At 46.8% G+C, this 12540-nt stretch overlaps 1 protein-coding gene across 1 annotated transcript in view; it reads left to right on the forward strand.

The window, feature by feature from the left end:
• Frmpd1 (FERM and PDZ domain containing 1) overlaps positions 1 to 12139 on the forward strand; it is a 42680-nt gene extending 30541 nt beyond the window's left edge. The window contains 6 exon segments of the mRNA XM_013026584.1: positions 944 to 1070; positions 1199 to 1294; positions 2127 to 2309; positions 3227 to 3374; positions 5446 to 6252; positions 9699 to 12139. Coding sequence (XP_012882038.1) covers positions 944 to 1070; positions 1199 to 1294; positions 2127 to 2309; positions 3227 to 3374; positions 5446 to 6252; positions 9699 to 12031 — 3694 coding nt within the window. The 3' untranslated portion in view covers positions 12032 to 12139.
• Positions 12140 to 12540: the final 401 nt, after the last annotated feature.

Raw genomic sequence — 12540 nt, forward strand, 5'->3', positions numbered from 1 at the left:
GTCTGGGCGCTGTCCCTCAGCTCTTCAGCTCAAGGCTAGCACTCTACCACTTGAGCCACAGCACCACTTCTGGCTTTTTTCTTTTTGCTTATGTGGTACTGAGGAATTGAACCCAGGGCCTCATGCATGCAAGGCAAGTGCTCTACCACTGATGCACCTTCTCAGCCCCCATGGCTTCGTTTTTTAGTTTTTTCCTGGTTAATTGGAGGTGGCACCAAGTGAACTCTTCTGCCCAGACTGGCATTAAACTTTGATTCTTCAGCTCTCAGTCTCCTGAGTAGCTAGGATTACAGGTATGAGTCACTGTACCCAACCTACCTCATTTTAAAAATAGAACAGACCTTAGGTCTAATTTCTTCACTCAAATCTCTAAGAAGTTGAGTCTGAGATGCTGTATTTTTAACACTTTTAGGGGGTAGATGGTTGAGGCTGCTAAGACCAGTCTGGAGCTTTTCCTTGGGGATTCATAGGTGCTCTGTGTTACTGCCACACAACCACATTTTGGCTACAAATATATCTCAATGTCTAGCATGTACAAGAACTTGAATTTGAGCCTAGCACAACAAAAGAAAAGAAAGTATGTTAAATGTATGCAATCATGTCACATATTGTCTTGATAAAGATGGAGAACTCTTGCTTAGATTAATGAAATACCATACCACACCAGGAGTAAACTGTTCACAAAAGGTCATCTGGGTTTGGCTCCTTAAATGGCTGCAGTGATTTTTATAGAATGTGTGTGATGCGGGCCTATGAGGAAAAAATAAGTATCAATATATCTATATCCATCCATCTATGATATATTTAGTTCTGTTGGAGAAAGAGGCAGGCTTGTAATTGTGTCAAGGGAACATTAAGTACTGAGTTAAATGCAATTATCTTCTTTATTCGAATCAAGTAGACTATAAAATAGGTCTTCTTTGTTTCCAATGTCTCATGATAGAAAAGATTGGGGAATAGAGAACTTTATATCTCCAACTTTACTCCGAAACATGAAGGGCAAAGACATCAAGAAAGCCATTAGCTACCACATGAAGAGGAACCAGACTTTGCTGGAACCCCGACAGAAGGTAATATAGTCACAGCCCACCCAGCTTGTCTGTAGAGGAACCTCAGGGAAAACAGTCTCAACATTGCTTGGATTTTAGGCAAGTAAATAACTCCAACTTCACCAATCTTTTTTTTTCTTTCTGCTCAGCAACTTATTTCTGCTGCTCAGCTACGTTTAAATTACCTACAGATCCTTGGGGAACTCAAGACGTATGGTGGGAAAATCTTTAATGCGACTTTAATGGTACGTATCAGAGAACCGTGGATATCCTGCTTGTGTGGGACCTTAAAAGTTCTCTGCAAATTACTATATGTTTTAGCCCAGAATGCTCAAGGACTCTACCATGTACTAGAGTTACTCTACCTTGTCACTAGTGATTAAATGATAACTTTGTAATCTCAGCTACTCGGCAGGCAAGATGCAGAAGAATCAGGAGTTCTATTATGCCAGTCCAGGCAAGAAACAGAGAGTGAGTGATAGAGACAGATAGACACAGAGACAGACAGACACAGAGAAAGACAGAGAGACAGAGAGAGAGAGAGAGGGAAGAAAAGAGAAGGTCAAGGAAGAGAAGGGAAAGGAAGGAAAGAGAGGGAAGAAGGAGGGGAAGGGAAGGGAGGCAGAAAAACATACTAATTGCTGCCGGAGAAGTACAACAAAAGTGGTATGGGAACAACACCAAGCAGAGTTGAGGAGGCTGATGCCTGGTAGATGTTTTCTATAGGCAGTAGATTCTGGTGTAAACTTTTAAAGGTGGGTCAAGATTTTACTTGGTAATAATGACAGAAGATTTCAAGAGGACATACATGAATACATGAACGGGTGGGAAAGTAATGATTGTGTTTATGCAAGAGGTATTAGTCCTCACTGGCAAGAGTCCTATGGGAGATAATTTCTTCTCAATTTAGCTATAGACAGAGCGAGCTCACAATCAACAATAGTTTGGGAAATGCTGATGAGGAAGGATCTAAAGAAGGAATAAAGGATTTGCTGAGGAGATACCATTTCTTACATGTACAATGTATTTTTCACCAGCTTGTGAATGCAAATTAATTTCCCTTCCATCCTTCTGCAGTTACAGGATAGAGAATCCTACATTGCCCTTCTGGTTGGAGCCAAGTATGGAATTAGCCAAATTATCAATAGCAAACTCAACATCATGTCTACACTGGCAGAGTTTGCCAGCATCAACCGCATTGAGTTGACAGAAGAGTCTGAGAAAGTGAGCATGGTTAAAGTGTATCTTCAGGATATTAAGGTAAAACAGCAGACTTTTCTGAAATTAGAAGATAAATTATTATAGGGTAGTTTAGATGAGTTTTGAATAGTAATAAAGTTTAATGTTCCACATCTGCTTATAAGGATGTCTTATCCATCCTGTCCCATCTCACCAAAAATGGTGTAATCCTAAGAAGGACCCAGAAGGGTTGTTGTTGTTTGTTGTTGTTGTTGTGTGTGTGTGTGTGTGTGTGTGTGTGTGTGTGTGTGTTTAAGCTGAGCTATACCGTGGGCTTTCCTAATGGAAAGCTCTGAACTCAAAATTTCTTGAGTTCCGGAAGTGGTGCTGTGGCTCAAGTGGTAGAGCATTTGCCTTGAGCTGAAGAGCTCAGGGACAGCGCCCAGGCCCAGAGTTCAAGCCCCATGACTGCCAAAAGAAAAAAAAAAATTCTTGAGTTCTTAGAGGTGGGTGGGTACCAGAATGGCTGCCTAAGGGTTGCAAGTGGTAGAAATTAAAATGGATAGTCCAGGGTAATTCTTGAGCCTCTCTGGAAGGTTCTACATTTATCCTTCTCTCCTTTGGCCTAATTCATTGTGCCAAGAATGATACTTTGTCCTCCTTATCATCTTCTTCTTCACTCTACACTTGTCTTTACTCCTTTTCCTTTTCTGGGTCAAGTGTTAAAGAGTTCCCATTGTATGAGTGAGCAGGGTAGAGTGTGAGGCTGGGGTAGAAAATAGAGAGGAGACATGTCAATGAGAGGAACTATTTGTGTGTGTGTGTGTGTGTGTGTGTGTGTGTGTGTGTGTCCATACTGTATTTAGAGTCTTACAGGTAAGAATATGGAGCACTACAAAGATCATGGCTAGGTTTACTTGGAATCTTCCTTTGAAGATTGCAAGGCTTTGTTGCCCCTTGGCCTTTAATAAGCAGAAAAGTTCTCCTTGACTTGAAAGGTTTTGACGTTGCTGCTGGAATCCAACAGTGCAAAAGACCTAGCCTGCCTGATTGCTGGGTACTACAGACTGTTTGTTGACCCAGTTGCCACCATTTTCCTTTGGCCTGGAAATAGACAGCAAGCGCACCGAGTATCTGCTGAAGAAGGTAGGACTCTGAGTCTTATCCAAAAAGCACTGGCCTTGTAGACAAAGGAAGCCTAAATGGAGTGATGAATTGAGTTGAGCCAAAACTTCAACTGGATGAGAGATATTTCTCCACTTATTTCCAAGTAAACAGAACATAGATGATAAATACCAGCGATGCTTCCTTTGTACCTGAAATTCTCTTAAAGTCCAGGGATGCTATTGAAAGTCTCTGATTCCCTTTTAGCATTTCCTATAGTATCTCTAAGATCCACTGTCTCTTATTATCATGTCTTAGAAATGAGGTGACACATCTTTCTTCAGAAAGCAGATGACTTGGTTCCCCTCCATGCCTGTGAACTCTTGTGCATTATCTTGAATTACAATAGAAAATTCCAACTTGCACATTTAGAAGAAAGAGTCACTAGAATATTTGTTGTTGTTGTTGTTATGGGGCTTGAATTCAGGGCCTGGACACTTGCCCAAGGCTATAGTGCTCTACTACTTGAGCCAGGGGTCCACTTTGGATTTTGTGGAGGTTAATTGGAGATAAGAATCTTACAGACTTGGGGCTGGGAAGGTGGCTCAGTGGTAGAGTGCTTGCCTTGTATGCATGACGCCCTGGGTTCGATTCAAAAGCTGGAAGTGGTGCTGTGGTTCAAGTGGTAGAGCACTAGCCTTGAGCTGAAGAGCTGAGGGACAGTGCCCAGGCCCAGAGTTCAGGCCCCACGACCGGACCCCCCCCTCCAAAAAAAAAAGAATCCTACAGACTTTCCTGCCCCATCTGGCTTCCAACCATGACCCTCAGATCTCAGCCTCCTGAGTAGCTAGGATTCCAGCACCAAGCTGGAAGTGGTTTTTTTTTTGTTGTTGTTGTTTGGTTTTGGCTTGGTTTTGGTTTGGTTTTTAAAAGACTTGAAAACATGTTCAGTAAGGAATGAGGAAATGAGATAGGCAGGTTCCTACGCCACATCCAGTTCCCACCAGGCTTTTCTTCAGCTCTGTTCAATGACACACATGTCCCCAATGGTGTGCTGATGATTGTTTAATGATTGTCTCTGCAGGGGAATAAACCATGACTTGAAACAGTTACCTGATTCTGTTGTACAAACACTCCCACCATGGCTGCCAACATGATGTCATATCATGTGGAGGTGGGAAGAGGTGTCAAGGCATGCACCATCATATTGTGTTTCTTTCATACAAATAAAATAAGCATAAATCACCTTCAGACAATAAGCAGTCAGATACAGTAAAAGGCAGCCATTCATGTTACCTGTGGAGATTGGAGTTAGGCACCGGTGGCTCATGCCTGTAACCTAGCTACTCAGAAGGCTGGGATCTGAGGATCATGGTTCAAAGCCAGCCTGGGCAGGAAAGTCTGAGACTCTTATCTCCAATAAACTACTAGAAAACTGGAAATGGTATATGGCTCAAGCAGTAGAGCATGTGACTTGAGCTGAAGAGCACTGGGACAGTGCCCAAGCCGATGACCTGGGGGGGGGGGGCAAGGGCGTGGAACCTTTGGATAGCAAAATCCCAAGATGTTCAAGTTCCTTCTATGAACTGCTATTGCATTTGTATATACTCCATGCATATACTACTACATACTTGAAATCACTTCTAGATTACCCAGTGCATAGTTCTGCTGTGCTGTTTAAGGAATGATAACAATAAATAAGCCTGTGTATATGTTCACTATAGGTATATTCCCCCCTACCCCTGCAAGAAAAAAAAGGTTTTTTGTGCTAGTTCTGGGGCTTGAACTCAGGGCCTAGGCATTATTCCTGAATTTTGCTGAAGGCTAGTGTTCTACCACTTGAGCTACAGCTCCACTTCTATATTATTTTATTTTTTTTAATGAGTAGTTCAGTGGAGATAAGAGTCTCATGGACTTTCCTACCTAGACTGGCTTCAAACCATGATCCTCAAATCTCAGCCTCCTAAGTAGCTAGAATTACAGGCATGAGCCACCAGTGCCTAACTCAGTTTTCCCTTTTGTCAGGAGTAGGTAAGGGAATGGACAGGAGGATTATAAGCGTCTGCCAGTCCTGAGTGCTGAGTGTTAACCTTCAGTACCTCCTGTGTTACAGGCTATGAGTCTAGAGCCTGCAGTGACTCAGAGGAGTCCTCGGAAGTGGAATGTGTGCTGGAGTCCCTCTCTGACCGCCGCCTGGTAAAGTTGGGTCTCTGTAGAACATTTGCTAAAGATGAGCCACCTCCTGGGGACAGCTCCACGCCTGAGGTGGCCAGGAGGGGCCCAAGTACCAGTGGAGCCAGCAGCATGACAGACAGTGCCGAGTCTGAGGCATCAGACTCGGCCAACACAGAGAGCAGGGGCTGCAGGACCAGCGGCTCAAGCGAGTCCATAAATGCCCTGGAAGAGGATGACTTGGACACCTGCTCCTCCAGCAGGTCCGGTTTTTTCCACTTCAGCTCTCCAGGCTTCCAGGAGGGTCTGGATTGTGATAGTCAAGAAGAGAGGAGCAGGATTGAGACCAGCAGCTTCCTCTGTCTCCTAGACTTGGCAGAGAGTGTCAGCCCTCTGTGCCAGAAGACAGAATGTCCCCAGGGCTTAGCGCCCGAGGCCTGTAGCTGGGGAGCAGAGCTAAGTGCGAGCAGGCTGGACCCCAGGCTCTATGAAGACAGCCCAAGGGACTACTACAGTCTATGTTCCAGAGTCTCCCCTGCCAGCCACTTGAGTGACAGTTCAGAGAGTACCGCTTCCCGGCAGGGTGGGGCTCCACCAGCATGGGGCCAGCAGGGCTGGATAGAAGTGCAGCCTGGCACCACACCGGAAGTCCTGTCCCTGCCCCCACCGCTGGCCTTTGAGGATGGAAGTTCAGATGAGGAATACTTTGATGCAGCTGATAAGCTCACACCACCAGACACCCTTGAAGGTAAGCCTCCACTGCAGCCTCCAGAGGCCAGGTGCTCCTAAGGACCCAGGGCTAAGCTTTGAGGGGAAAACATGTGAGTAAAAAGGGTCCTTGCCCAAGAGGAGTCGGATCTCAATTCTGTGACCCCGAACACAAGTATCGTGACTTCAGGTCAGAGTTGCAAGGGAGGTTGGGAGAACTTTGGACAAGCAGAGATGACAGGGTCACATTCCACAGTAGCAACCAAGGAAGCCTTCCTGGATAAGGTGTCAAATGGGCTGGGCCTTGTGGGATGAGCAAAATGTCCAAGAAGAAAAGGCTTGGACAGGAGTGCCCAGCAGAGGGAATGGCTGTGTCATTGGGTGACGCTGAAGGCCTTTTAGGGTTTTAGAGACCCTGACATAAGAAGTCAGGGGGCCCATTGGCTTTCTTCTATCATGTTTCTCATATATTTTCTAACAGTGTGGAGTATCATTCCACAAAGAATGACTTCCCAAGCCAGCTTTACAGGACACGTGTACACACAGGTTATCTCTCTCTCTCTCTCTCTCTCTCTCTCTCTCTCTCTTTGTGAGGCCTTCTGTCACATGGCCTCTTCCTGTCCCTTGCTTCCCCTCTGCATCCTGCCACACAGACCTCCTCATTGTGTGTGTGTGTGTGCGCACGCGCGCGCATTGGTTTTGGGGCTTGCACTCAGGGCCTAGGCACTGTCTCTGAGCTTTTGTGCTCAAGGCTAGTGCTCTAACATTTGATCCCCAGATCTTCTGGCTTTTTGGTAGTTGTTTGGAGAAAAGAGTCTTAAGGACCCTCCTACCCAAGCTGGCTCCAAACCCAAATCCTCAGATCTCAGCTTCCTGAGTAGCTAGGATTACAGGTGTGAGCCGCCAGCGCCCAGCTACTTTCCATTGTTGAAGGGCACTAAGCTCTCTCCCGCCTCTGACCTTTGCACCTGCTGTGCTTTCTGCCCTGCTCCTCGGTTGCTGATGCCCATCTATCAGGTCTCAGCTGGAGGTTCACTCTCTCAGGGAAAATTTCTCAGACCCATGGCAGGTCTTCCCATCCCAGGCACATGTTTATACAACACCAGGACTTTTCCTGTCTGGTGTTCAGCACTGACTGCAAGCGTGCATCTACTTGTATGATTCTATGTTGATGTTTCTCTCCCTGACCAAATTGCTCCTACAATAGAGGCACTATGTGTTTCTCACTCAACACTGTTCTCAACACAGCACCACAGAGCAGTTGCTAAATAGGTAAACTTGCCACCATCTACTCTGAGTCCAGAAATCAGCTGTGCCCATCGGCAATGGAACAGCAAAGGTTAGACTTCACTACTCCCCTAAGAACTCTCAACACCCGGCCCTGACCCCTGCCATGCTAAGCCAGACATTGTGCTGGGGTGCAACAGAGACCATGAGGAAGGGTGTCTAGTCCAGGACTTAAGGTCCATCCTAGAAGCTGTTTTTCATAGGAAGGGGACTGTGTGGCTCTGAGCAGAGGGCCTAGAATTGGGACTCGTATGCCTGCGTTCAGATCTGGCATCCATTCTCTGCCAGGAGACTCTGCCCCCTTAATTTAGGCCTCAGACACTACCTTGACCAGTGGCTAGGAGTAGCTGAAGCAGCATCATTTGTGGAGCCTTCTTTGAAAACTACTGGTACCTCAGTGCTACCTCTTCCCCAAGAGATTCTCAATTAGGAAGCCTGGAAAATGGCCTAGGATTTTTTTTTTCTAATACTGGTGCTTGAACACAAGGCCTCGTGTTCCCAGTCAGATTTTTCACTCAAGCCGGTGCTCTTTCATTTGATCTGTGCCTTTACTCCTCAATTTAGAGATAAGAATCTTAGATTTGTCTACCCAGGCTGACTTCCAACCTTGATCCTCAGATCTCAGCCTCCTGAGTAGCCAGGATTATAGGCATGAGCCACCAGTGCTTGGCTGGCCTAGGATTTGGTAAGATTTTTGATACTATGTAGACAGGTTGGGAATGTCTAATTAGAATATATGAGCCTGATTCTCAAATGCTAGACTATGATACGCATTCCTTCTGGCTGACTTCTTTACAACAGTATTTCTCTCAGAAAGATCCATCCTAGGATGTTCAAAACCCCTCACCTGAGACTGAGGCTCAGGAAAGCAATCCGCACTCTCGCAGGTAAACAAAAGCAACAGCTTCCTTTTTTGTAAATGCCTCTTAGAAATACGCCTGTGTGTCAGGTATATAACGCAGGGTGCTGATTCTTCACACCTGTAATCCTAGCTACTCAGGGGGCTGAGATCTGAGAATCAAGGTTCAAACCAGCCTGGGCAGAAAGTCTGTTGAGGCTCTTATCTCTAATTAACCACCAAAAAGTAGGAAGTAGAGCTATGGCTCAAGTGATAGAGAACTAGCCTTGAGCAAAAAAGCTCAGAGACATCATCCAGACCCCTGAGATAAAGCCCAGGACACACACACTCTCTGTCTCTGTCTGTCTGTCTGTCTGTCTGTCTGTCTGTCTGTCTCTCTCTCTCTCTCTCTCTCTCTCTCACACACACACACACACACACACCACTAATTCAGTATCTACCTTGTCTGGCAGCACTGACTAGTATGACTGGTACCCAAAGTACTGACTTGATTGATGCAAGCATGTAGAAAGTATGTAGAAAACATGTAGAAAGGAGGATGCACAATCCTGAAGAGCTGAATTCAAAGATGGAACACAGCCAGGCCAGAAATCTGAGGAGCATCTATTATTCTCATCTATGATTGAGATATTACAATTGAAAAGGATGGGTCTTATTTTCATTAATTTTAATCAACACGTTTGAATTTGAACTTCTGGGAAATTTGTGGCTGAGTGGCTTGGATCAAAATGTGATCAATTGGCTGGTGTTGGGACAGTTTCAGTAATAATTTGAGGGGCTGGTATATAGCTCAGTGCTAGTGTGCTTGCCCAGCATAGGTGAGACCTAGTACCACTAAGAATAACTACAGGCAAGGTGCTGATGGTTCATGCCTGTAATCCTAGCTACTCAGGAGGTTGAGACCTGAGAATCATGGTTCAAAGCCAGCCTGGGCAGGAAAGTCCATAAGACGCTTATCTCCAATTAACCACCAGAAAATGGGCAGTTGTGCTGTGGCTCCAAGTGGTCGCCTTGAGCAGAAGAGTTCAGGGACAGTGCCCAGGCCCAGAGTTCAAACCCCATGACTGGCAAAGAAAAAAATAATAATAATTATAATATCAGTCTAGCAAACCATTGAGGAGATGCCATTCTCTGAAACTAAATTATAGGTACTGAGACCTAAACTCCAAAAAAGTGTTTTATCACAGTTATCCCCATCTTTCAGATGAGGAAACCGAGCTTACCCAAGGTTATATAGCCCAGCTAGAATTTTAATCCAGGCAAGCCCAAGTGTTGAACCCAAGCTCTATAGATCTTCATTTTTCTGCTCTTAGGCACTTTTTTCCTTTCTTGACTCCCAGGTCCCAGAATTGCAGAGCCCAGTGCCACAAGGTTGCAGAGAAAGGCCAGCACTTGCAGCCCTGAAGATAACTCATATCTTGGGCCAGATGGAAAAGAGCCAAACAGGAGAGGAGTTGTGAAAAAGTATGCCAAGACCCTGAGGAAAAGAAGATCCTTCCTGCAGACTGATTATACCTCTCAAGTCTCCTTTCCCCTGGTGCCATCAGCCTCCCTGGAAAGCATGGACGATGTGTGCTACTATGACAGGGAGCCCTACCTGACCCTTGGTGCACCCTCCCCTACTGTGTCTTCTCTACAGGACATGCAGAGTGAGCCAGGCCTTCTGGAGACCAAGGCACTGGGGCTGCTGGCTTCCCTGAGGGAGACCAAGAGCAAAAACCCAGCTTCCAGGGTCATGGAGATGGAGCCAGAAACCATGGAAACCAAGTCAGTCATTGACTCTCGAGTGTCCTTGATTTCTGCCATTCGCCTCCGGGTTGACCTCAGCAATAAGGACAGTCCTGAGGGGGCACCTCTGGCAGCCTCTGTTGACCCTTCCTCAGCTAGTGCTCCTTACTGTCCCAATCCAGGTTCTCCTGACCCTGAGGTTGCTCAGACAAAGCCTTTCCAAATCTTATCTCCATTCCAAGACCTGGATGGTACTGCTCCTGAAGAAGTAGCCACTGAGCCTGGGGACAGTGCTTTCCCCCTCTCCACTGCTGACCATCATTCTGATAGTCCAGAGCCACATAATATCTCTCCAGGAGACACAATGGAGCTGGGAGATGTCCAATTGGAAATGGGATCTTTTTTCACACAGCCAGTGCAAGAAACTGCCTCTCAATACACAGAGCCATTGTTGTCTCCTGGAGATGAGCCTAGAAGTAGTGAATGTGGGATGAATTCAGGAGAAATGGCCTCTGTCCTTACAGAGGAGAAGCAAGAAGTGGCAAGTAACCGTGAAGTTACAAACAAAGATAGTACTGACCTATTTCTGGAGAGACCAGGGAAGGATTCTAGTGTCTCCAGAGGTGATGGGTCAGACACTGTTCTGCAGGCTCTTGATGTTAGTGTTAGTACCCCAGCTGGTGAAATAATTACCTTCTTATTAGAGGCTCCTGGAACTGAGAAGACCCCTTCCCCTCTTCCCAGAAGCCCCCAAGTCCAAAGCAGTGAAGCCCACGTTCAAGCCTGCCAAGCCCAAGAACAAAAACTGTTGACAGAGTTGGACTTAGACCCCAATTTCTTACTTGGAGACCAAACCAGCTCATCAGTTTCTCCTCCAGAGGAAGTCAAGGCAGAACCACTTAACCATGGGGTAGGGGAGGATGCAGCAACTAGGGACACGTCTCAGCAGGTATGTTTAAACCCTGCGCCTTCCCTGACAGAGCCACCACTGTGTCAAGAGGAGCCCCACCTAGAAGCGTCACATCATTGCCAAGAACTGTCAGAAAGCAAAGCCAACCCTTCTGGCATTTGCCTTCCCACTGAGAAATCTTTCCTGTGCTTTGTCTCAGAAAGCCACCCAGAAGCTTCTGCCAGTCTCACAAGGGCCGTGTCTCTGGGTTTTGCTGGTGTGAATGAGGTGGTGGTCCCTGGCATGGGCATGGAGCAGTGCAGCTGCCAGTTCTCCTATGCCACATGCTTCCGTGGTCCACAGCCTGAGACAGAGGAAGAAGACAGGGGTGCGCAAGCACACCCCACTGCCCCTCTTACCTCACCACCTCCTGCTGGGGGTCCGATGGTTCTGCCTTGGAGGGCTGCCCGGGCCCACAGCTGCAGCACAGCATCCCTGTCAAGGAAAAGCCACATCTGGCCAGAGTACTGCTCCAGGGCATTGCGACAGCTGAAAGCCACCCCCACCAGCACGCCCCAGGGCTTCGTCCAACTCATGGAGAGCTTGCTGGAGATGCAAGACATTTTAGAAGCTTCTTGGGGAGTTGGAAACAAGCATCCCCCAGAAAAATGCACCTGGCACTTTTCAGAAAGCCGGAACCGCCTGTGCATGGGCTCCCAGAAGCTCCTGTCAAGCTGTCAGCATGTGATCAGAATGGACCAGTCCCCCGAGGAGATGCAGGGTGCCGTGCGTGACACCTTCCAGCACCTAGTCCAGCTGGCTGGCCTGTGCTTCCAGTTCACAGACTGCAGCCGCTGCTCCGCTCGGCACAGGGAGGCAGCTGGGAACCTGCGGGATGTGGTCTACACCTACTATCAGTTTGTAGAAGCTGCAAAATTGACCTGCGAGAGAGGTTACCATGACCTGAGTGTAAAACTCTTGGCTCGTCAGTGCACAGCCCTCACAGCTGCTGTGTTTTGTTTGACCCAAAAGTTTCGGGCTTCTACTGCCCTGTGAACAGATGAACTATCCAGGGACTCCCTACTCTGCCTGGACCTCTCCAGAAAAGAACCTTCTGAGCCCTTCACACTCCTCCTTTTAAATGTTTACTATATAAGTATTCAAATAAACTGCTGCTTAATCTTGGCCTGACTCATACAGTAGTGATAAATTTGGGTCAAAAATATGTACTCAGGGACTGGGAAGGTGGCTTAGTGGTAGAGTGCTTGCCTTGCATGCAAGAGGCCCTGGGTTTGATTCCTCAGCACCACATAAGCAAAAAGAAAAAAGCCAGAAGTGGTGCTGTGGCTCAAGTGGTAGAGCGCTAGCCTTGAGCTGAAGAGCTGAGGAACAGCACCCAGGCCCAGAGTTCAGGCCCCACAACTGGACCTCCCTCCAATAAATATGTACTCAAAGCCAGGTGCTCGTGTCTTAAGCCTATAATCCTAGCTACTCAAGAGGGTGAGATCTGAGGATTGTAGTTCTTATCTCCAATTGACTATTTTAAAAAGCTAGAAGTGAATCTG

The sequence above is a fragment of the Dipodomys ordii genome, unplaced genomic scaffold (genome assembly GCF_000151885.1).
Source record: "Dipodomys ordii isolate 6190 unplaced genomic scaffold, Dord_2.0 Scaffold95, whole genome shotgun sequence".
NCBI lineage: Eukaryota > Metazoa > Chordata > Mammalia > Rodentia > Heteromyidae > Dipodomys > Dipodomys ordii.